Raw genomic sequence first — 22,794 nt, 5'->3', positions numbered from 1 at the left:
GAACCCTTTGCTCATCACTCCTCCCTCTCTACAACTGGATTCCAGGAGTTTGCCTGTGGATCTTTGCTTCTCCTTCCATCAGCTACTGGATGAGGGCTCTATGATGGCATTTAGGGTAGTCATCAATCTCATTATAGAGGAAGAGCATTTAACGTAGCCTCTCCACTATTGCTTAGATTCTTAGTTGGGGTCATCCTTATGGATTCCTGGGAATTTCCCTAGTGCTGGTTTCTTGTTAAGCCCACAACGGCTCCCTCTATCAAGGTATCTCTTTCCTTGCTCTTCTTCACTGTTCTTCCCCCAACTTGACCTTCCTGATCCCTCATGTTCTCCTCTCCCCTCCTCTTCTCCCCTTCTCTTTCTCCTAGCTCCCTTCCTACCTCCCCATGCTCCCAATTTGCTCAGGAGATCTTGTCCCTATCCCCTTCCCCCCGGGGGTCCATGTATGTCTCTCTTAGGATCCTCCTTGTTTCTTAGGTTCTCTGGGGTTGTGAATTGTAGGATGGTTATCCTTTACTCTATGTCTACTATCCACTTACGAGTGAGTACATACCTTGTTTTTCTTTCTGTGTCTGGGTTACTTCACTCAGGAAGGTTTCTTCTAGTTCCATCCATTTGCCTTTGTTTTTTTTTTGTCATTGTTTTTTTTTTGTTTGTTTGTTTTTATGTTTTTTTTTCTGCTGAGTAGTACTCCATTGTGTAAATGTAACACATTTTCTTTATCTATTCTTTGGTTGAAGGGCATCTAGGTTGCTTCCAAGTTCTGGCTATTACAAAAAATGCTGTTATGAACATAGTCCATACTAACTCTTATAAAGAAAAACATTTAGCCAGGTGGTGGTGGTGCATGCCTTTAATCCCAGCACTAGGGAGGCAGAGGCAGACAGATCTCTGTGAGTTTGAGACCAGCCTGGTCTACAAGAGCTAGTTTCAAGAGCTAGCCTCCAAAGCCACAAAGAAACCCTGTCTCCAAAAACCAAAACAAAAACCGAAACAAAAAACAAACAAACAAACAAACAAACAAAAAACAAACAAAAAGGAAAGCATTTAATTGGGGCTGGCTCACAGTTTCAGAGGATTAGTCCATTGTCATCATGTTAGAAAACATGGTGTCATACAGGCAGACATGATGCTAGAGAAGGAGAGTTCTACATTCAGATCAGCAGGCAGCAGGAAGAGAGTGACACTGGGACTGGCTTGAGCATGTGAAACCTCAAAGGTCACACCTACTCTAATAAAGCCATACCTCCTAATAGTGCCATTCCCTATAAGCCTATGGGGGCCATTTTCATCTAAATCAGCACATCTGCATATGCCTAATTTCCCTTGGACTGTCTGATCTATCCCAATAGTTTCCTGAAATCCCCTCTCTTTGGCTTAGAGCTGAGATTCAAGTCACTTGCAAGCATTAAGATCACAACACTCAATGTTCCACAGGTTGGCTCCCAGGACCTCACACATGACACTGTTTAATTCTATTGAACTGAAATTGCCTCAGACTTCTGGATTCACAATGCAAAGGAAACCTACAGTTTGGCTAGGTGTAAACTGGTTAATGTGGTAACTTGGTTTGAAAATCATCATTGAAGGCAAGAAATTTTTGGTTTTAACAAATTTTGGCATTCTTGAATGTGTGTGTGATGCCAGGCAGTTGTTACAATCTTCTGTTTATGTCTATTTTCCCCCAGATTTTGCCTTCTAATTTTGCTGTTCAAATTTTTAAATATTTGCTTTTAGAATTTAAGTCTGTCATCTTTTCACTGAGATGCTTACAATAGCAAAGAGTTGAAGCAGAGCCAGGCAGTGGTGGTGTATGCCTTTAATCCCAGCACTAGGGAGACAGGGGCAGGTGGATCTCTGTAACAATACGTCTTTACACCAAGCTGTCTTGAGTCCTGCTGCCACATGGGCACTTTCTACCAGGGTGCCCAAGTTCCAACCACTGCCACGCTATGGTCCCAGGTAACAAACAGAGACTTATATTAGGTACAAATGCTGCTTGGCCAATGTCTAGGATTTCTCATTTGCTAGCTCAGTCTTAGTTATCATTAATCTATATATTTTATAAGACTTATCTTATGTAGGACGCCTTCCACTGGCGACCTCATCCTGGGATCACATGGCAGCTCAGAGCAGAGAGCAGGAGGAAGAGAGAAAGGGACGACTCCCTTCTTGCCCTTGTTTATATACTGTCTGTCTGCTATGTCACTTCCTGCCAGGATCTTTTACTACATTTCCCAGAATCCTCCATGACCCCTAGTCCCACCTATCTTGTTTTCCTATTGGCCAACAGTACTTTATTTATCAACCAATAAGACAATCATATACACAGAAGGACCTCCCCCATCAGATCTCTGTGAATTTGAGGCCAACCTGGTCTACAAGAGCTAGTTCCAAGACAGCTAGGGCTGTTACACAGAGAAACCCTGTCTCAAAAAGCAAAGAAAAGAATTTGGAGCAATCTCAAAATATAGCAGTATGAGATTATTATGAAGAGTAAATGTACATTTGAGGGCACTAGTTGGACATATTAATGTCTGATACTATGCTGTAAAAAACAAGTGAACAGTAGGGTTGTTTATACTTTCATTTAAAAAAGCCCCCAGTTGGCCGCTGGTAGTGGATTAGTATTTTTCCCTGGTGTAAGAAGGGACTTTGAGAGCCCATCCCACGTGAAGGGATGCACTCTTGGCCTGGATACATGGGGAAGGGCCTAGGCCCGGTCTAGGATGATGTGGTGGACTTTGGGGAGCCCCCTTTGAGGGCCCTACCCTGCCTGAGGAGTGGAGGATGGATGGGGTGGGGGGTAGGTCGGGTGGGGGAGGAGGGGTGGGAGTGAGGGGAGGGAGAGGGAGAAGGGATTGATATGTAAAACAAGCTTGTTCCTAATTTGAAAAAAAAAAAAACCAAAAAACCCTGTTGTGGAATATTAGTTTGGGATGTGTTACATTTGTTTATACTGTGTAACATTTGTTTGATGATGCAAGGGTGTGTTGCATTTGTTTAACTTTGTGAAGCTGTGTTACTTTGCCTGTCTAAAACATCCCATTGGTCTAATAAAGAGCTGAACCTCTAATAGCAAGGCAGGAGAAAGAATAGTCAGGAATGTCAGGCAAAGAGAATAAATAGGAGAAAAAGAGAAAAGATATCAAAGAATGAGAAAAGGAGGAGGACTCCAGGGGTCAGCCACCCATCCACACAGGCAGACACAGAGTAAAGAAGGAAAGAAAAGACATACAGAAATAGAGAAAGGTAAAAGCCCAGAGGCAAAAGGTAGCTGGGATAAGTTAAGAAAAACTGACTAGAAACAGATCAAGCTAAGGCTGGGCATTTATAAGTAAGAATAAAACTCTCTCTCTCTCTCTCTCTCTCTCTCTCTCTCTCTGTGTGTGTGTGTGTGTGTGTGTGTGTGTGTGATTTATTTAGGAGCTGGGTGGTGGGCCCCATAAAGAGCAAAAGAGTAAAAAAGCAAACAACTACACCCCTCTTCCTTTAAAATGGCAAAATCCTTTAAACATATTTTCAAGAAGGGCCTCACTGTGTAACACTGGATGACCTAGAATTTGCTATGTAGACCAGGCTGGCCTGGAACTCAGTGATCCACCTAGTGCTGTTTCTCTGAAGTGCTGGGATTAAAGTCATATATCACTATGTTCAGCTAAATATTTGTTTCAATATAATTTTTTTTAACATTTATTTGTTTATGGGTGTGGAAGTCAGAGGACAATTTGTGACAGCCCTTTCTCTTTGTACCATGGGGGGAATCTCAGGGACTGAACTCAGGATGTCAAGTGCCTTTACCCATAGACTTATCTCATGGGCTCATTTCTCTCTCTCATTTTCTCTTTCAGCCTTGAAGTGCTGGTACTCAAGACATGAGCCATTATATCTAGCTTAAGAAGTTTTTAATACACCGGGTGTTTGTGGTGCAGGCCTTTAATCCCAGCACTCGGGAGGTAGAGGTAGGCAGATCTCTGTGAGTTCAAGGCCAGCCTGGTCAACAGAGCTAGTTTCAGGACAGACTCCAAAGCTACAGAGAAACCTTGTCTTGAAAAAACAAACAAACAAAACAAAACAAACAAAAAAGCTTTTAGTTATCTCATGTTAATCATACGTATTTATAGTATAGCATGTTTTCAATACATGTATACACTGTGAAATAAATCAGGGCTGTTAGTTTTCCCACTAAGTCTAAATAAGCAAAACAAATCCAAAACATACAAACAAATGAACTAAAACAACCAAACAAAATACCTGGCCTGATTCCCCTCACTGTATGACTTTTTCCCTGCTTGAACCGAGTCTTGTGGATCCCTGGGGAGCTGCTGGCTCCAGCACCTTTGGCTCCATTTAGCTTGGTAAACTCTTTCTAACTCTTCCCATCCAGTATTGGCTGTGTAACCAGACAGCTTGAAAAGTCACCTGTCATTGGGGAGGCTCTTTACCCTCCATCTACCAGATGTGCAGGTTTTGGTGGCCCTCCATGAGGCACAGGGCTGCAGGGTCTTGGCTTGGGGTTAGGAATGAAGGAGTAAGCTCTGAGTGGCAAGACATAAGAGAGTGTAGGTATAGTGCAGATGCTGGGAGAGGGGTCCACAAAGAAGACAAAGGAGGGCTGCAGCTGTCCATCTAATTGGCTTCAGGCAGGCCCCTTGCTCCCTCTTGGCTTGTTACTCATCTGCATAAGAGCAAATTAGGTTGGGTGACCCCTGGAGTCTATCAGATTCTGGGAACTAGAAATGCACAGAAAGGTCTCGGGGCAGTTAGAGGCAGTGTGAAGACCTGCTGCCAGTAGTTCGACTCAGGATGAAAGGACTGACTGGGTGAGTAAGGGAGGCAATGGTGTCTGATGCAGAACAGGTGGAGACCAAGAGGTGCCTGCAGCAGGTTGGAAGCAAGGTGATGAAACACTGCAGAAGAGCATCTACACAACTGAGAAACTTGTCCTGGGCTGTTCCCAAACCCAGGCTTCACTTGCAGTACCACTGCCTTCCAGCTGTGTATCTGACTCCCCACCTCTCAGGATGCCTTGTAATTGCCTTTGAAGGATGCTGGGAAGGAAGCACAGGGCAACCCAGGGAGAGCTCTCTACAAGCTTTTAGGCCAACAGATAAGGTTCAGGGCCATGGGAACATCACCAGGCAGGAAGAACAGCAATACTACATACAGCCTGTCATTGAGTTGCTGGGTGTGCATGTACCAGGGACATGTGATATTTGTGTCTCAAGAGTAGCAAACTTGAGGAATCCTGGCCAGTGTGAGGTCTTGAGGCAAGATGGACTGAACCCTGGCTTGCCAGCTTTCCAACTGTGTACACTTGGTCACGGCTTTCCCTTGCCTGGGCTTTGTGGACGTGTTGGGAGAATTACACCAACTTCAGACCACCAAGGATCAAGGGGTAAAGTAAAAGTGAAGTCTTTCTGAGTCTAAGGGCCTGAGCAAGCACAGGTGCAGTGCTGTAGAGAGAGATGTGACGCAGTCAAACTTGGGGCGCGATGACTGAAGCAGGTAGGGTGGTGCTTAGGCATCAGAATTTTCAGCTGATGAAGCAAGTAGTGTACCCACAGTGATTTGCAAAGGAACACTGGATTTCATACAAGGATTAAATGGATGTCTACTCTACATCTCTGACTGCATACTGAGAGGGGTTGATTCCCTTATGTTAGAATTATTATCAGTGAGGCCACAAGTCAGTTCCAGTGGTCCATGCTAGTTCCTTACTAGATGCAATATTGCAAGTTCTGGATACCCTGAAGGCAAAACTCCACCTTTAGCTGTTTTACCAGGAGCCCAGAGTCAAGGCATTTTGAACAGGCAGGACTGTGCTGTCTTTCCAGACCTGTGAAGTCTTGTTACTTACTGGGGCTCAGGAAAAGGAAGACAAGTCCCAGGAACCTAGAGTTCATTTTTAGAAGGATAAACACTCAAAATAGCAATAGATTTTGTTTGGAGTGAACAGCTGCCACAGATTATGTGGCCAGGTTCACCAGTCTTACATCAAATGATTAGAGCTGTTGGAGGCCCACAGACGTAGCTCTGTTCCATTGTGACTTAGGGTCAGAGAGTTCAAACCTATTCTTGTTGCTCCAGGGTTAAACAACAGGATGTTTGGCTAAAGGTATGGCTACTGGACGTTTTGACCAAATTACAGGATGTTTGACTTAGGGTGTGGTGACCAGATGTTTTGGGTATTGGGAAGATAATTATGTTTGTTTGTTCCATGTATCTTGATAAGGAAGTCTTTTGCCCTCCCCTTTTGATTGGGGTATACATGAACTACTAAGTAATAAGCTTGGGGCTTTTTCCAGTATTCACTGAGTACCCTCCCAATTCTACCTACTGTCTTTTTGTCTATTTCTTTCCTCAGTCTACACTCCCCATCTCAAGAATGCACAGACCCAACACTGAACCACCAGGTTTACCTGAAAGGCTGTAATTCTCAAATACAAATGAACCAAACCACAAAATGGGGAAGAGACCCACTTTACTGGGTCTTTCACAACACACAAAACACAAAAAACCAAAACCAAAGTCTGTAGAATTTGGTGTGATATCCTTATTTGGTGAAGCTTCTTTTTGGTACTGTGCCACCTGGTAAAAATATTCCTGATACCGATTTAAACTAAAATTGCCTCTCTAAGGAACCTCAACAAACTGGTCTTGCAGTGTGGCCTGTGCCCACATGAGACTTCTAGTCCTTTTCAATCACCTGAAAAGGCAGTGGCTGCAGCTAATGTCTACAGACCACACACCAAGTTTTGTTTTTGCACTGTGTCTATTGTTGAAGTCTGCCACCATCACGCCCACTCTCCAGGGAAGACAGCAGGACGACCACCCCACTTCACAGATGAAGTTGAGGTGTGCACAAAGGTTATTTTTCTCCAAGGTAGGCAGGCTGTTCGGCTCTGCACTCAACCATAAAACAGACCACTTGATTACTAGTATTTATATATTATTATATTCTTACAGGTGAATTTAACATTAAAGGCAAATTGAAAATTGCTTTAATATTTTCACTTACAAGCAACAGGTAAACAATGTCATTACGAAGGGCAGTGTCACAGGGATATGGAAGTTCAGGGGGAAGTAGAGGGTTCAAGCAAGCTTCACACAAAGTCATTTAAATGAAGGACAGGAAACACTGGCATGCTAAACTCGGGAGAGAATATAGGACACAAACACTGAGAGCTGGAGACTCAGTGACATTATGAAACATTTCTGAAATATGATGCTTGGTATACAGTTTAGATGCTCAATGTCCCCTCTGATGGTCATTCTTGGTTGTCAACTTGTCTACATTTGGAATTAACTAAAATCCAAAGATAGAGGACTCATCTGTGAGGGATTTTTGCTTAATTTGAAGTAGGTAGATCTTCCTTCTTGAGGTGGGAAGACACACCTTTAATCTGGGTCATGCCTTCCAAGAAGCCTATATAAGAACTTGAAAGGAAGCTTTTGCATTTTGCCTGCTTGTCCTCACTTTGCTAGCAAGTCCATTTCTTCACTGGCATTAGAGCCTATTTCTTCAGGGTTCCAGTGGATACTGAAGACCAGCTGAGACATTCAGCTTCATGGACCAAGAAACTACTGGATTCTTGGACTTCCGTTCACAGACAGCCTTCATTGGATTAGCCGGATTGTAGTAAGTCAGTCTAATAAATTCCTTACATATGGATATATATATATATATGTGTGTGTGTGTGTGTGTGTGTGTGTGTGTATGTGTGTGTGTGAAGTATATATGAAGAGAGAGATTCATTCTATAAGTGCTGTTACTCTAGAAACCCTGACTAATATAATACATCCCCCAAAGGCCTGTGCCCCAAAGGGCTTCGTCCCCAGCCCATGTTGCTACTGAGAGGTGAGAGAACTTTTAGTAGGAAGGGCTAGTGGAAGGAAATTAGCTCATCAGGGCATTCTCTAGAAGGGGATATTGGGCTCTTTCTATCTCTTTGATTCCTGGTTTCCTTCTCTACCATGAGTTCCTGTCATAACACACTGTTCTGCCACAGGCTCAAAGAAATAAGGCCAAGCATGGGTAATCTCTGATAAAGTAAGCCAACACATGTGATGATATTCCTTCTCTGTGTCAACTGTCTAGTGTACCCTAGTTTTCTGACTTTGGGTTTCATCATTTAACAAGATGAAATCAGAGCATAGAGGCCCAGACCTAATGTTTTATTCTCTTCTATGTCAAACATATTTTATTGTCCAGTTGCAGTAAAAAAAAAAAAACAAAACAAAACCCAACCCCCACCCATAAACAATAAATAATACTGAGCAGCTAATAGAGAACACTTTAAGTGAACTGAATAGTCCCGTTTCCATTGTACTCTGAAGTCAAATCAATCAACTGTGACAATGGTAAGACTTAAAACTATTAAAGCCAATTAAGGCACTGGATGATTAAACCTTTATATGTAAAGGAGCAATAATCCAGAAAAACAGAATTAAAATAGTCTGCTAGCAGCAGATTTCTACCATTCTTTCAACAACATTGATGAAATATGGAATGATTACAGCATTAAGGATATTTTCAGGAAACAGGTAGGTGTGGTGGACAGGGGGATCACATTCAAGACTCAAGTCTACTTTAAAAAAAAAAATCTCACTAGCACTAGATTCTAGCTCCTTTTTTGGTTTTAGAGGTGCTTCTACAACCCATAAGAAGGATTGTGGTGCATGTAGAATACAGACCCCATACTATAGACTCCCCTGACTACACAAGTTTGGTGACATACTGGTAGAGCTGGTCTGCAAACACATCAGCGGAAAACTTCTCTGCCACCCTGGCTTTTCCAGCCAGACCCATCATAGCTTTTAAGGATGGTTTGTGGATGAACTTTTCCATTGCTTCTGAGAAGTGCACTGGATCAGGCTCACACAGAAACCCTGTGACCTTGTGGACGACAGACTCCAAGGGCCCACCTGAATTAACAGCAATGACTGGGCACTGCATGTACATGGCCTCCAGAGGGACAATGCCGAAGTGCTCATTGCTCGGAGTGTACAGCACACACAAGCAGCCGTGGAGGAGTGAGATCTTCTGTCTGTCTGAGAACGATGGCAGGAAGGTCACATGGCGCTCAAGGTCTGACTGCTGGACTATTTTCTTTAACTCCTTATAGTGTTCCACGTTCTCCAGGATTCTATCGTCGTAACCACCACCCATGAACAGATGAACCTTCTCCCAGTCTTGAGATGGCAACCGTCCTCGAAGCTGGACTAAGGCGCTCAGTGCCAAAGGCAGATTTTTCTTCCTTTCAAATCGGTTGATAGAGAGGAACAGGAACTGTTTTCCCTTAGGGACTAGGTCATCTATCTTGTCAGGAACAGCCAAGTCAAAGCTGGCAATGTTCAGAGATGGATAGAGGACATCAGGGTTTACATGAGACAGGGTCTTGAAGGTTTCCTTAAAGATGGAAGCTGTGTACTGGCTGTTGACCAAGATGCGATCTGCCATACCTGTGGTGTATTCCTCAATCCAGTCAAGGGGGGCCCTGTAGAAGCGCTTAACAGTAGAATTTCTCTTGGAAAGCAGCAGATCTGGGTAGTGACAGTAAAACAGGATCCTCTTACGCCGTCTGGCCAGTTTGAACACTGGGATACAGGCAGACACCTAACCAAGGCAAAACCGACAGTAGGTAGGTAAGGGACTAGCCATATCAACTGCCATGCACACAATCTTTTCTTGGTTACAGTGCAGCTGCCTGGCATTACTGATTCAGGATCTGGGCAAACGTCTACATTAACCATGAAGATACACTTTCTCAGGGTTGATCAATGCAACTCAGGATCGTAAGTATAGAAACCCCAGAGCAATTCCACATGTTGGTTTGGTTAGTGTATAATGGCTGGTAGTGTCCACTATGGATAAGAGCATGGGGTAGTCTAGTACAGACTGTAGGAAAAAAATGACAAATTTGGAAGACAAATTTGGAAACTACTACTGACATTTACAATGAACTACTCTATGACCTCCCCCCACCCCTACCGACGCCGCCTGGTGTTTCCTCAGAGGACATGCATATGAAGTGAGATTAGCATGGGAATATCACAGAATGAGGATGTCTCATCTAGACACACATACACAGGCTGCAAATGTTAGTGTCCTTTCCAAAAAACAGGAACATTTATGGTACATTTGAATAAAGGGGACTAATGTGGATCTTGAATAACAATAAACAAGGATGTCTCAAATATTTGGAGAACAAAGGCAAAGTGTCCAACAGCAGGTAAATTGAATCCCAATTATGTACAACTAAGATGTAGCCAGAAACAGACACATATACGCTACAGTAGCCACACATCATTTCTGGAAGGATGCAGAAGAAACTGTTGATAGTGGCTCTCTCAAGGAGGGAACAGGGAACTTTTATATTATACTTCCTATTTGAACTTTTACTAACGAGTAAAAAAAAAAGTGTGGGGCTGAGGAGTTGGTGCCAGGTGGTAAAGTGGGGATCTAAGTTGGATTCCAACTGCCCACATAAATCCAGGTTATGCCTACCTGCCTGAAAGTCTAGTCGATTCTTTCAGTTTCTGGTTCAATGAGAGATCCTGATTCATATGTTTAGGTGGAGACTGACAGAGAAAGATACCTGACATTGATGGTTTTCACTGTGCAGACACAAATATACCCACCACAACCCCCAAAGCCTGGGTTGTAAAAAACACGTATGAAACAAGTCTAGTATGACTACAGGGCAGATTGGGCTGAATGCTATTTATCAAAAACTTGGACTTTAATCCAGCAAGGTGGCTTATATTGTAAACCAAGCACTTAGGAGGGGTAGAGGCAAGAGGGTGTCAAATTGGGAGGTCAGCCTGGGGCCACAGAGGAAGACATAACAAAATAAATTGGGTCTTTTCTCCAAGATCAATGGGGACAACGCTAACATTTTAATAGGGCCTTGATATGTTTAGCTTGATTTTAATCCATGGCACTGCTGAATCCTGGAGTGGCGGAATTAGGACGACTGGAGAGGGTGGGAGGGATGGGGCCTGGAAGCAGAAACAATAGGAATAACGGAGGAGAACAAACGGAGTTAGTTACAAGGAGTGATAGAAGGTGACTTTTAATGCCAGTGTTCCTTGGAGTGAGCCTCCGGGTCCAACTACCTTTTTTTTTATTTTAATTTTTTTTTTTTTTATTTTTCGAGACAGGGTTTCTCCGTGGCTTTGGCCCCTGCCCTGGAAATAGCTTTTGTAGACCAGGCTGGCCTCGAACTCACAGAGATCCGCCTGCCTCTGCCTCCTGAGTGCTGGGATTAAAGGCGTGTGCCACCAACACCAGGCTTGGGCCCAACTACTTTATTCCCAGGACTAACCATTTGAAATGCAGGGATGTGAGCTCTATCTCATGGGCCTTCCACGGAAGGGGGAGAAGGGATCCCTGTGATCTGCCACTTAAAGGGTCCACACTAAAACCGGAGACAGCTCTCTCCCTGAGGACTGCTGCTGGACAGTTCCAAAAAACCTAGACCAGAGGCCCCTCCCCCGGCCCAGACTCGGTGGCCGCCTCACCTGGTCGCACACCACCACGTCGAACTCCTCGCCGGAGAGGAACAGCACGTAGAGCGCCAGGAAGACCATGCGCACGTATGCGCAGATGGCGGCGCCGCGGCCGCCCCAGCCCAGGCTGCGGGGCAGCCAGTCCCCGGCGCAGTGCACCGGGAGCTCGCGGGTCTCCAAGAAGCAGTGGTTTGGGTTGTAGTGCGCCGTCCATATCTTCACGTCACAGCCGTAGTCCTGCAGCGCCAGGGCCGCGTCCAGCACCAGCCGCTCGGCACCGCCCAGGCCCAGGTCGGGGTGCAGGAACAGCACAGACGGGGGGTAAAGCCGGGCCCGGGCTCGGCACAGGTTTTCGGCCATGGCAGAGGAGCCGCGCCTCCTCCCTTCGCTCGAGCTTCTGCAATCTCCGCCCCTGGCGCAGCTAACCACAGAAAGCCGACCCAGCCCTGGTACGCATGCGTCAGTTTAGGACACATCAGCGGCAAAACCTGTGGGCGCTAAGAAAATGCCTGACCAAATTTCTCGCGTGAACGTGCCGAAAGCCTCTCATTTGGTGATAATGGTCCCCGTGAAAGGGGGAAAGAGTGTGAGATTAAATGAAAGAAGCTAACGGTTCTATATTTTTTTCACACGGCTCAGTTGTGCCCAGCATAATCTCCACAGGCATATCCTAGGACCGCTCAGACGTCCTAGAGTCTGCGAAGACCCTGCCAGCCGGCTGGGGGCGGTGCCAGAGCCTGTCTCCGCTAGTGCTCTGAGTGCTTGCAACTTCCCGGTATTTTCTGTGTCCGCTGTTCTTCGGCATCAGCATGGTGCGCGGTTCCCCGCTTCTGGCTCTTGCCTTGGTCTCTCTCTCTTTCCCGGACCTCCCTGTTTTTCCCAGGTTCCCGGGTGCGTGCGGGGTCGGGGGTCTCAGAGGGTCCTCCATGTTCACATTCTGTCTGCTTCTCTCTGCAGCCGGGTCCGACGCCCAGTGGCACCAACGTGGGCTCCTCAGGGCGCTCTCCCAGCAAAGCGGTGGCCGCGCGGGCGGCGGGATCCACGGTCCGGCAGAGGTAAGGGTCCCTGGGGCGGCCCCGCTGCAGGCTGGGAGAGGTGAGGGGCCCGGAATTCGCACTGAGGGATGAAGTTCCAGGGAGGGAAAGATTCACAGGGGCCGGGTGAGCCTGAGCTGACGTGGCCTTCCAGTAGCTAAAGGCCCTGTCGGAGGGAGGCATCATTTTCCTCTCCCTTCATCAGTTGCACGCACCACTTTAGTTGAAGGGAAGTTAAACTAGACCAGGGTCAGTAACAACTTTGGGAAAGACAATGGCATAAGGCTGGTGGTGTCTCTGGGGCTTTACCTTTCAGGCTTCCTTCGGGAGGTCCATATACACTCAATTTAACAAAATTTGCTTTACACAGCAGTCTGTCACCATAGTCCCTCATCCCCAGCTGTTCGTGTGTCTTTTTGGATCTAGTGTGTGTCTGTGTTGTATGCATGTGTGTGTATGTGCATCATGTTATTGCCTGGTACCCTCGGAGGTCAGAAGAGCACATCACATCATCTGGAACTGCAGTTATGAATGATTGTGAGCCACCATATGAGTGAGGTTTGGGAGCCTTTATAGGAGCGACAAGTTCTCTTAACCTCTGAGCCATTTTCCAGCTTCAATGTCTCCCTATTTTTAAGTGACACTGCTATACACTAATTTACAGAAAACCAGAAACTCCAGTCCTTTTGTATTCCTTGTGTCTTCTCTATGCCCTGCTTCCCTGGAGGATTGTCTCATTACTTCTCTTCCTCCATTTCTGTCGTTCGGTTTATTCCGCAACCTCTTTTACTTTGTGTTTCCACAGTTGCCCATCCTCCAGCCTGATGTTACCCTTCCACTTAGGTTCTCTGGTGGCTGCATGCTAAAAAGGGAGCTTGTGGATGAATCCCAGGGCTCTCCTTTCTCCTATGGCCCAGCAATTCTAAATTTATTACCATTTTCTGAGCTCTGTATCCTCATTAGGTCTGCTGTCATCTCAACTATTATTTATTTAGTTTCTTTTTAGATAGGTTCACGTAGTTCAGGTTTGAATTCATAACCACCCTGCCTTCACCTCTCAGGTGTTAGGATTATAGTTTTGTTAATAGTATAAAACTATTTATGTTTACATGTTCATCTCTGCTTTGACAGAGAATCTGCTCAAGTCCTCTCTCCAAGTTCCTATCTTAAATTATGCCATAGTAAATATTAACTCATGGAATTGGTCAGCCCTATTATTTTGTTTTTGGAACAGCTAGGAAGGCATTTTCTAGAGAGGAGTAGACCTTGACAACTCGAAGGGGAGCTTGAAAGGAAGTGTATTGAGTTACGGTGTAAGTTGTATGGGCTGGGGCCCTGTGTTGTTGCTAGCTGGGGCTTCAGACTCTTTGTGCTAGTCTTGTAGGTGTGGATAGTTCTTGGGGGCTGTTTTTTGTTCAACAGGCATTAATAGGGAAGTTTGGTCATCTGAGAACTTCTGAAAGAACCTGAAGGCACCTATTTTATCAAATTGTCAAAGTGTGATGAATAAAAATGAGACAATCAGTGCACAAATGAAGTGACAGATGCAACTTTGAAGGTTATGGATATGGCTGGTGTCCTTTAGGATCTAGTATTGTAGGGCCAGTGAAATTAGATAGCCCATAGCTGTTTGTTTGGAGAGACTATACAATATTCATCCTGGAAACTTGTTTCTCCTTAGATGATTGCAGTTGACATTGGCTGTGTAAGAATGTGTCTGTTCTTTGAGAAGAAGTTGAAGTTTATGGTTAGTGATGTTTTGGACTACGAAGTGTATAATTTGTATCTCTCTCTGAATGAAGTAACTAGTAATAATGCCTCAGAGAAGAAATGTATGGGATTTAAGGTTCAGCTGGGTTTAGAGGCCTTGATCTCCATTCTGTGAGCTTTTTCCCAGGGTGGGAGGCCATAAATAACCAAATAAATGGGTCATGTAATTTCTAGGAATACAGGCAATAAATGAAGGAAGCTGAGGAGGGTGAGGCTCCAGTGAGGGTAGACGGTTTGGATAGGGTGTTCAGGGTGAGTGGCTCATGAGTAAAGACCCATGAGATGTAGGGAGCTAGTGATAGTGTGGTCTAGGGAGGACAGGCTGCCTTGGCAAAAGGAACAGTCAGTGTACAGATAGTGAAAGACTCATGAGATGCAGGGAGCTAGTGATAGTGTGGTCTAGGGAGGACAGGCTGCCTTGGCAAAGGGAACAATCAGTGTACAGATAGTGAGCTGGGGCCACTCCACCAAATGCCAGCAGTCATAGCAGCAGACCAAAGCATACACATGGTTAGGGTGAACAGCATCTTGTTAAGGTGCAGAGAGAAGGTGTGGACTCCACTGGCGATTAAGAGATTAGAGTGGGCTCTGTTAGACCCTCAGCTAGCTTCCCAGATAAGGTAATGAGGGGCATTGTGAGCACAGTTCAGTATTTCTGTGCACCTGATTTTCAGATCCTCTGCTCTGTCCCAATGCCAGCAGCAGAAGTAAAAACAACAGCAAAACATCCCTACTGATTCCTCTAGAGATCTTGAAATTCCAGCTTTGAAGACAGCTGTGTTCTGGGTTGTGCAGATAGTGGCAAGTGTGTGGTTATAGTTGTGGCTCAGGTAATAACTTCCCTTGTGGACAGGAGGTTATCTTTGGGCTCAATTCCCTTTATATAAACAGAAGAGAATTTCAGGTACCCACCCTCCACATTAGAGACATACCTGTTTGGAGAAGCCTTCTAAGAGCATGAGTTACTCTGCAAACCCTGTACATCTTTTTTGCTATTTTCAGCCAGTCTTCCTGCAGAAGCAGTCATACATAGACTTGTTTGTTTCCAGGCTACTGTAGCCCATAACTAAGATATCTGAGATGTCATTCTCTAGCAGAGTAGACAAATCATTGGTACTGACTGCCTTCAGAGTTCCGTCATGAGCACAATTGAAGCCATAAGGGCACTGAGGCTCTGTTCTTCCTGTCATTTGTAGGATGAGCTTCCTAGGCTGCAGATAGGATTTCTGCATTCAGAATGTCATGCCAAGACCATGTTGGAGTGAGATGGGCTTTCGGACTAATCAAGAATCAGCAGCCTCCCACAGGAATGGGATTTTAAGGGAGGGAATATTGGGGCAGGGCGTTTTCCATTCTTTTTCTACACCAAACACTTTTGGCATAATGATAAATGGCTGAAAAAAATTTCTTTTGGATTCTCTTCTTGCCACCTGCTGCCCAGGCCCATGCTAGCACAGGGCTGGACAATGTTCCCTGCCTCCAGGAGGATAATTCCTAGAAAAGTCTGGTCCTGGTCCTAAGTGTCCATGTCTTTGGTCTGCTTAGTCTACCACGATGTCTCCATGCATGCACCAGTTCTATTCTTTTGCAAAGGACAAGTTATGGTTACCTATTTTTTGCTTTTCACATCCTGCCCCTCTCCAAAACTATGGTCAGTATATCAAAATAGCTCAAGTACATTTCAAAGTAATCATTCATCATGTGCGTTCTCCATTTTGGGGACCTTGATATAATTAAAGTTTATTGCTTTTTCTTAATTTTTGCAGCAAACACAGTTATTTTAAGCCATGTTTTAAAGTAGTCTTTTCAAAATGAAATTATTTATTAAGGGCATTTATAGATGGGGTATATTACTTAGTTTCACAGACATTCCTATGAAGACAAACTGAGGTGCAGTGTCCATTGAGAAGGCTAGATGTTGTAGGCTCTTGAGGCCAAAACTGGGTTCATATGCCGGCTTAACCATTGTTGAGATAGTTGTTCCTGCTGATAGATGGCAAAGGCAGTTTCTGTAGATGTTGGCACATGACAGGTGGTACTCAATCCTTGGAACATAAGATCAGAGAGGTGAAGATAGGATTTGAGCTTATTCTAGTAAAGAAGGCTTTTCTTCTTACAGGTTGCTTTTTTCTTCTTTTTTTCTTCCTTCCTTTCTTTCTTTCTTTCTTTCTTTCTTTCTTTCTTTTAAGAAAGCCTGTATACTGTAAGCATATGTTATTAAAAGGCAAGTAATGATATTTGTATCTCTTTCAGAAAAAATGCCAGCTGCGGGACGCGGAGTGCAGGCCGCACCACCTCTGCAGGGACCGGGGGAATGTGGCGATTCTACACTGAAGATTCCCCTGGGCTCAAAGTGTAAGTCGTGGAGCAGCTGTGTGGGGTATCTGTCCTGGTGACGGAGTGTGTAGGAGCTGTCTCTGACATGGTCATTGCAGCTGTATTTGTGCCAGGTGGGCTGGGTCTGGCTTGCCTGTGCATCCAGTGATTAGTCAGGTTAGGTGCTGAATGACACCTTTCTGGGAGTGATTGAAAGGAAGAGAAGAGCCTCCTGTGCCTGTATCAGGATAAGTGATGGGTACAGACAATTGGAGGGAAGCTGCTTAATTAGAGGAGGTCTGTCTTCATTTGGTGCATCTGCCCCGTGCTGAGAAATGGGAGGAGCCATTTGAATGGGAATTGGGTGAGTTTTCAAACTTGTCCTGAGGTAGAAGCTGACATAATTACAGCCTAATGGAAATTTCCCATTGTGTTGTGTTACCTAAAGTTTCTTGGCTTCCTTGCTGTGGGAGAGTGGCCAGCAGACCCAGGAGGGTGACTGTATCACTTTCCAAGCTTAGCCTTGGGAGGATTCATGGGCTGATGAGAAGTGACTGTCCAGGCAACTTCTTCTTTTTTTTTTTTTTTTTTTTTTGGTTTTTCGAGACAGGGTTTCTCTGTGTAGCTTTGGAGCCTATCCTGGCACTCGCTCTGGAGACCAGGCTGGCCTCGAACTCACAGAGATCCACCTGCCTCTGCCTCCCGAGTGGGGTTAAAGTCATGCGCCACCAACACCCGGCGTCCAGGCAACTTCTATCCTGTGCTTACCTCTTAGGCCAGGGTGTCTGGTACCATGGCACCCTTTTCTGCTGTTTTCTGACTAAACCCTGTGAATAAGGAATAACAATAATAACATCAAATCTCCTTTGTGTAGCATTTGCTGTTTTGAGGAAAACAGTATCTTTTGTGTTTTGATATGACTGGCAGCCCTGAGGTAGGAACTCTACCATTTTGCAGATGAGGAATCTCAGGCAGGTGAGGTACTCAGACACAAATGATAGGAGTCAGAACAGACCTGACTGTTGAGGCCCACACCTCCCCTACTGCCTGTCTGGTAGAAAAGAGACAAAAGTGCAGTTAGATTAATTGATGTAGCTTGCTTAGATTACAGATTTAGTTTATGAAGATTTCCCTACAGTCCCTGGGATTTGGTTTAATTCATTTATTGAACATTTTCCTGATACAGTGTTGTTCTTTTTTTCTTTTGGGAGCAGGGTCTTACTGGGTAGCTAGACTAATCTGGACCATGTTTCTGCCTCAGCCTCCTAAGCGCTGGGGTTACAGATGTATGTGACTGTGCCTGGTTGGTCCCCTTACCCACCCCCCCCCCCAAAGTATAGTGGTGACTTTTAAGAATGTATTTAGGGAGCATGCATTTAGGAAGCAGTTCTTCAACTGAGGGTTTGTGAGCTGGTGGCATTCTGACAGCCTTTGGTGATTGTTAGAGGTGATTTTCTTAGTCTTGGAGGAGGACCCTTGTAATCTGTTTCTGTTCCTGGTGGCCCTAGAACTCATTTTAAATTTCTCAGAAAGATGGGAAACCCTTGTTTGGGCTGGTCTGGCTATTGCTTGCCCTGTGAGTCCTTCAGTTGGTGCTGCTCAGGTCCTCTCAGGAACTGGTGAAATTGTCTCTTGTTGTTTCATAAGCAGTATCCCAATCATACCAGAGAAATATGCTTCGGTGAAGGGACACAGTTGGAAATTCTACCTACAAATCTACCATTAGCCAACACCTTTGAGCTTGCTTTTGACTCACTCTGGGGGGTTAGTAAGATTTTCATGTTGATAATAGTATCCTGAGGGTCTGTGGTAAGTCTGCCTGTGTGTCTGTAACTCTTGTGCCATCTTAACCTCTTACAGATGAGAAGACAGACTTGAAGGTAAGGCCACAGGCAAGCTTGTGAGTGACAGGCATCCACACTCTGGCTCCTGAGGACTGGCTCCTCAGCTCTGTGCTCTGGCTGATGTGGCAGTGGTACTTGGCAGTTAGGGAGGAAGTTCAAGTGTAGTGTGGTGGTACTCCCCTCCATATCCCTGTAAACTTGCTTACTCTAATTGTACAAACTTTTGACTGATGGAGCAGAGACCTTGTTTATTATCCAGTCTGGTACTTATGTACCTCAACCTGGGTCCTGGTAATGCCTTGATAACTAAAGAAGCCTTTTCTGAAATCTCTGCTCTCTGCTCCCTAGTTGTATCTGGGAGGTGCAGTGACATGTATTGAATTCTTCAAGCCTGGTGTGGGCAATGTTCACAGCTGTGTACGGTCACAGGCCCTCCCATTAAGAAATGTATAAGCCACTCTCTACAGGAAAAGCATTTGATTTAAGGAAGGGCTGATGAGGGAAATCTATTCCCTTTTTTTGTTTGTTTGTTTTGTTTTGTTTTTCGAGACAGGGTTTCTCTGTGTAGCTTTGGAGCCTATCCTGGCACTGTCTCTGGAGACCAGGCTGGCCTTGAACTCACAGAGATCCGCCGCCTGCCTCTGCCTCCCGAGGGCTGGGATTAAAGGCGTGCGCCACCAACGCCTGGCTGATCTATTCCCTTTCTACACGAAGCCCATGAAAGTCAACCATGTACACTGCCTGGAATGTGGTGTTAAGATTAGAAATTTGCTGGGTGTGGTGTACGCCTTTAGTCCTAGCACTAAGGAGGCGGTGTGAGGCAGATCTCTGTGAATTCAAGGCCAGCCTGATCTACAGAGTGAGTATTGGGACAGCCAGGTCTATAGAGAGAGACCTTGTCTTAGCAAAACAAGTAAAAGCAAACTTCCAGAAGGTCAAATAAGCCTGATGGGTGCAATCAGTGAGGCCAAGTGCAGGCCTCACTTTTCTATTCTGTGTGTTTTTAGTCAAGAATTGCTCTGAGCCTCAGATCTCCTTATGTATATGTATAAAATGAGATTAATACTGTCTCATTTGTGTTATGAGTTTGTGCAGGTTGAATGGGATCATTGATTTAAAAGCATTTTGTAAATTAATGTAACATGATAATCCATCTGTGTGTCTCACTGTAGTTAGACAGAAAAGGTTGTCTTAATACATGCTAATTTGAGAAGCTTTATAAATGGATCATATGCACATACGAGTTTAGGGAAATTTTCTTTTTACTGTAGAACATATTAAGTACACAAAATTAAGAGTATCTGAGAGATGGATTTGTTTGTGTATAATTTGCTGTGTTTCCACAGACGAGGAGACCACACCTCCTTCAAATGAGTGCCATTATCACATTCACTTGTCCACAGTAACAATTTTGGGAATCCCTTTGGGTGACATAAACAATGTCCCCACTTTGCCCTCAGGCCATCTTATATTAAGCATACCTTGTTCCTGAAGTAAGCATGCCTTCTCTTCTCATTCTAGTGGCCCTGTTCCAGTGTTGGTGATGAGTCTTTTGTTCATCGCTTCTGTATTTATGTTGCACATTTGGGGCAAGTACACACGCTCATAGATTTGGCTGCATCCATCTGTCATCTGAAGAAGAAGAAGGAAAAGACCCAACATATCTTGGACCAAAAAGTGTAGTGATTTCCTGTTCACGTGTATTATTTTACAGAGAACTTAACAAGAATTGACTTTGAGAAATGTTTTTTCTATGTCTAATAAACTTTGGAATTGATTTATATGGAGATTGGTTACTGATGCTTTACTGCTAGGGCCATCAGTCTGCCTTCAGGGTTGCCAGTGAGAAGGTAGACAGGCTTTCTTACAGAGCTCTTTGCAGGATTGACAGTTCCTCATACAATCATGTAGTCATTCAAATCCAAGATGCTCTAATTGGCCTTGGCATGTTTTCCCCAAGGTATTTCTGTCCTGGTGATTGTCATTTTGGGTACTTGGTTTTCAAGAAATGTGCCTTGATCTCCATCAGGCAGATCTGTGTGTGAAGGCAGCTGGTACCAAGGGTAAGAGTCAAAGAAATCAGAAACCAAAAATCTTGGCTAAGATACCTGCTCATTCTGTTCTTTTGTTTTGTTTCTACTTTTTTGAGATGGGATCTTGTTGTGTAGCCCAGACTGTCTTGGAACTTGCCATCTTCCTGTCTCCACCCCTTGAGCAGGAGTACAGACGTGCCCCCGCCCCCCAGGCCTGGCTCTTTTAGTCCTTTGTGTCTAAAATTATAGGTAATTATTTGCTTTTTTCTTCTCTGAGTGTCCATCAGGGATTTCCATCCACAGATCTTACTTCTTTTTTCCTTTTTTCAAGACAGGGTTTCTCTGTGTAGCTTTGGCTGACCTAGACTGTAGACCACTCTGTAGACCAGACTGCTTTGAACTCACAGAGATCTGCCTGCCTCTGCCTCCCAAGTGCTGGGATTAAAGGCGTGTGCCACCACTGCCCGGCACTCAGAGATCTCATTCCTAAACTTGCTTTGAAAGAACTAATTTGAGGAATTGGATTTATTGGTAAAATTTTGTTTTCATTTTGAAAACTAAGGACTTTGTAATAGGAGTAAGACAGCATTTTTACACTAAGTCTAAATAATTAGGGGTCTGGGGGTCTTTCAAGTCATTTCCCCTGTCCCTCTCCTCTCTCAGTCTCCTTTCTCTGCCGGGCCTTATAATAAACTAGTCAATATGTCTAAAAAAAAAAAGTTGTCTTTTGATCTCCACATGTATGCCACATCATACATGTGGAGATGTTAGAAGTTAGAAGTTAGACTTCACCTGTGCTGTCCCACTAGGTGCAAACAGTAGTTGCTATTCCACATGACTGAGAAATCAACCCAGCCAGTGCATTCTGGGAGCCAAAGGGATGCCCAGAGAGAAAGGAAGGAGCCACTGACTGTCCAGCGGGATCGCAATGTTGAAGTGTAGATTACAAAACAGGTCATGGCACTGGCCAGGTGGCCCAGGTGGGTAAAGGTGTCTGCTACCAGACCTGATGATCTGAGTTTAGTCTCTGGGACCCTCATGGTTGAAGGAGAGAGCTGGTCCCCACAAATTGTCCTTTGACCTCCACATGTCCCATGACACATACATGCCCCCAAATAAATAGATATACATTGAGAAATACAATTACAAAGCAAACTCTTGAGGCTAGAGGGATGACAGCAGTTAACTTGCAGATGACCCGGTTTCCGTTCCCAGCCCTCAACGTCGGGTGGCTCACAACTCCCTGCACCTCTAGCTCCAGAGCATCCAACACCCTCTTCTGGCCTTCAAATGCATTGCTGCCATGGACACATACAAACATAACTAATAAAAATACAATCTTTGGTCTGGAGCAATGGCTCAGTGGTTAGAGCACTTGCTGCTCTTGCAGGTAGGTCTTGGGTTCAGATCTCAGCATCCACATCAGGTGGCTCAATGCATCCCCCTTTTAGTTACTTATATTCAGACCCAAAGCCTTGCACATGCTACATAGTATGTCTCTTCATAGGATTTCTTTTTAAAAAGTTCACGTGTGTGTGTGTGTGTGTGTGTGTGTGTGTGTGTGTGTGTGTGTGTGTGTGGCAGGGGGTATTGTATGATGTGGCATACATGTGGAGATCAAAAGACAACTTTTTTTTTTTAGACATATTGACTAGTTTATTATAAGGCCCGGCAGAGAAAGGAGACTAAGAGAGGAGAGGGACAGGGGAAATGACTTGAAAGACCCCCAGACCCCTAAGGGCCTCAGGATCCCGACGAGCCCCCGAGACTCAGAAATCAGACCAAGAGCTGCAAAAACAAGAGGGTTTATTGAACGAATGCGCATTCGGGTGTCAGCAATATCGGGGAAGCTGCACACCCCAGCATGGGTGCAAGCTCCTTATATAGGAAAAAAACCGCAGATCAGCATACAGGCAAGGGGCACAAAGTGATTGATTACAAAGTATGATCTCATGTTAGAGTGGTCACCCAGGTGTGACCTGCTTTTCTACAATGGAAAAACCACAGAATGTACCCTGAAAAGTCCTTGATTGTCTGTTGGCCAGCCAGGTGTGACCCAAAGAGGGTTGCCTTGGCGATTGCCCCCGTCTAAACCATAGGATGTGCCCAGGGTTGGGGCCAACCCCCTTGTAATGGGCCAAGGCCTGTGGGAAACTTTTTCTCTCTGTGAACTAAAATCTTTCAAAACTTTTTCTCTCAGCAAACTAAAATCTTTCAGGCTGACCACCATGGCCCGTCACCATAGAGAGGCAGAGAGAGTGTGTAGGTGGGAGAAGAGAGAGC

General features: G+C 44.9%; 2 protein-coding genes across 3 annotated transcripts; one reads left to right on the top strand and one right to left on the bottom strand.

Moving 5' to 3' along the window:
• Window positions 1-6,935: 6,935 nt before the first annotated feature.
• Window positions 6,936-11,955, bottom strand: Alg2 (ALG2 alpha-1,3/1,6-mannosyltransferase). 2 transcript variants are annotated; one of them, XM_027403126.2, is made up of 2 exons: window positions 11,527-11,955; window positions 6,936-9,619 (listed from the first exon to the last, which is right to left on the bottom strand). In XM_027403126.2, the coding sequence occupies exons 1-2, from the start codon at window positions 11,872-11,874 to the stop codon at window positions 8,720-8,722; spliced, it is 1,248 nt and encodes a 415-aa protein (XP_027258927.1). In that variant the 5' UTR covers window positions 11,875-11,955; the 3' UTR covers window positions 6,936-8,719. The 2 variants fall into 2 exon arrangements, with proteins under 2 accessions (XP_027258927.1, XP_027258928.1); XM_027403127.1 differs by having other exon boundaries at window positions 6,936-9,546; window positions 11,527-11,728.
• A 213-nt stretch (window positions 11,956-12,168) lies between these two features.
• Sec61b (SEC61 translocon subunit beta) lies at window positions 12,169-20,265 on the top strand. Its single transcript, XM_027403128.2, has 4 exons — window positions 12,169-12,326; window positions 12,472-12,569; window positions 16,572-16,673; window positions 20,000-20,265. Exons 1-4 carry the CDS (start codon window positions 12,324-12,326, stop codon window positions 20,085-20,087), a joined length of 291 nt encoding a protein of 96 aa, XP_027258929.1. The 5' UTR covers window positions 12,169-12,323; the 3' UTR covers window positions 20,088-20,265.
• The last annotated feature ends 2,529 nt before the right edge of the window (window positions 20,266-22,794 follow it).

This window comes from Cricetulus griseus, chromosome 2, assembly GCF_003668045.3.
Source record: "Cricetulus griseus strain 17A/GY chromosome 2, alternate assembly CriGri-PICRH-1.0, whole genome shotgun sequence".
NCBI classification, from domain to species: Eukaryota; Metazoa; Chordata; class Mammalia; order Rodentia; family Cricetidae; genus Cricetulus; species Cricetulus griseus.
This window is presented reverse-complemented; position numbering and strand designations above follow the sequence as displayed.

Coding starts and splice junctions, on each gene's coding strand:
- Alg2 (XM_027403126.2), bottom strand. CDS start 11,874: ATGGCCGAAAACCTGTGCCGAGCCCGGGCCCGGCTTTACCCCCCGTCT. Junction 9,620..11,526: donor ACGTGGTGGTGTGCGACCAG/GTGAGGCGGCCA, acceptor TGCCTTGGTTAG/GTGTCTGCCTGTATCCCAGT.
- Sec61b (XM_027403128.2), top strand. Junction 12,570..16,571: donor GGATCCACGGTCCGGCAGAG/GTAAGGGTCCCT, acceptor TATCTCTTTCAG/AAAAAATGCCAGCTGCGGGA. Junction 16,674..19,999: donor GATTCCCCTGGGCTCAAAGT/GTAAGTCGTGGA, acceptor TTCTCATTCTAG/TGGCCCTGTTCCAGTGTTGG.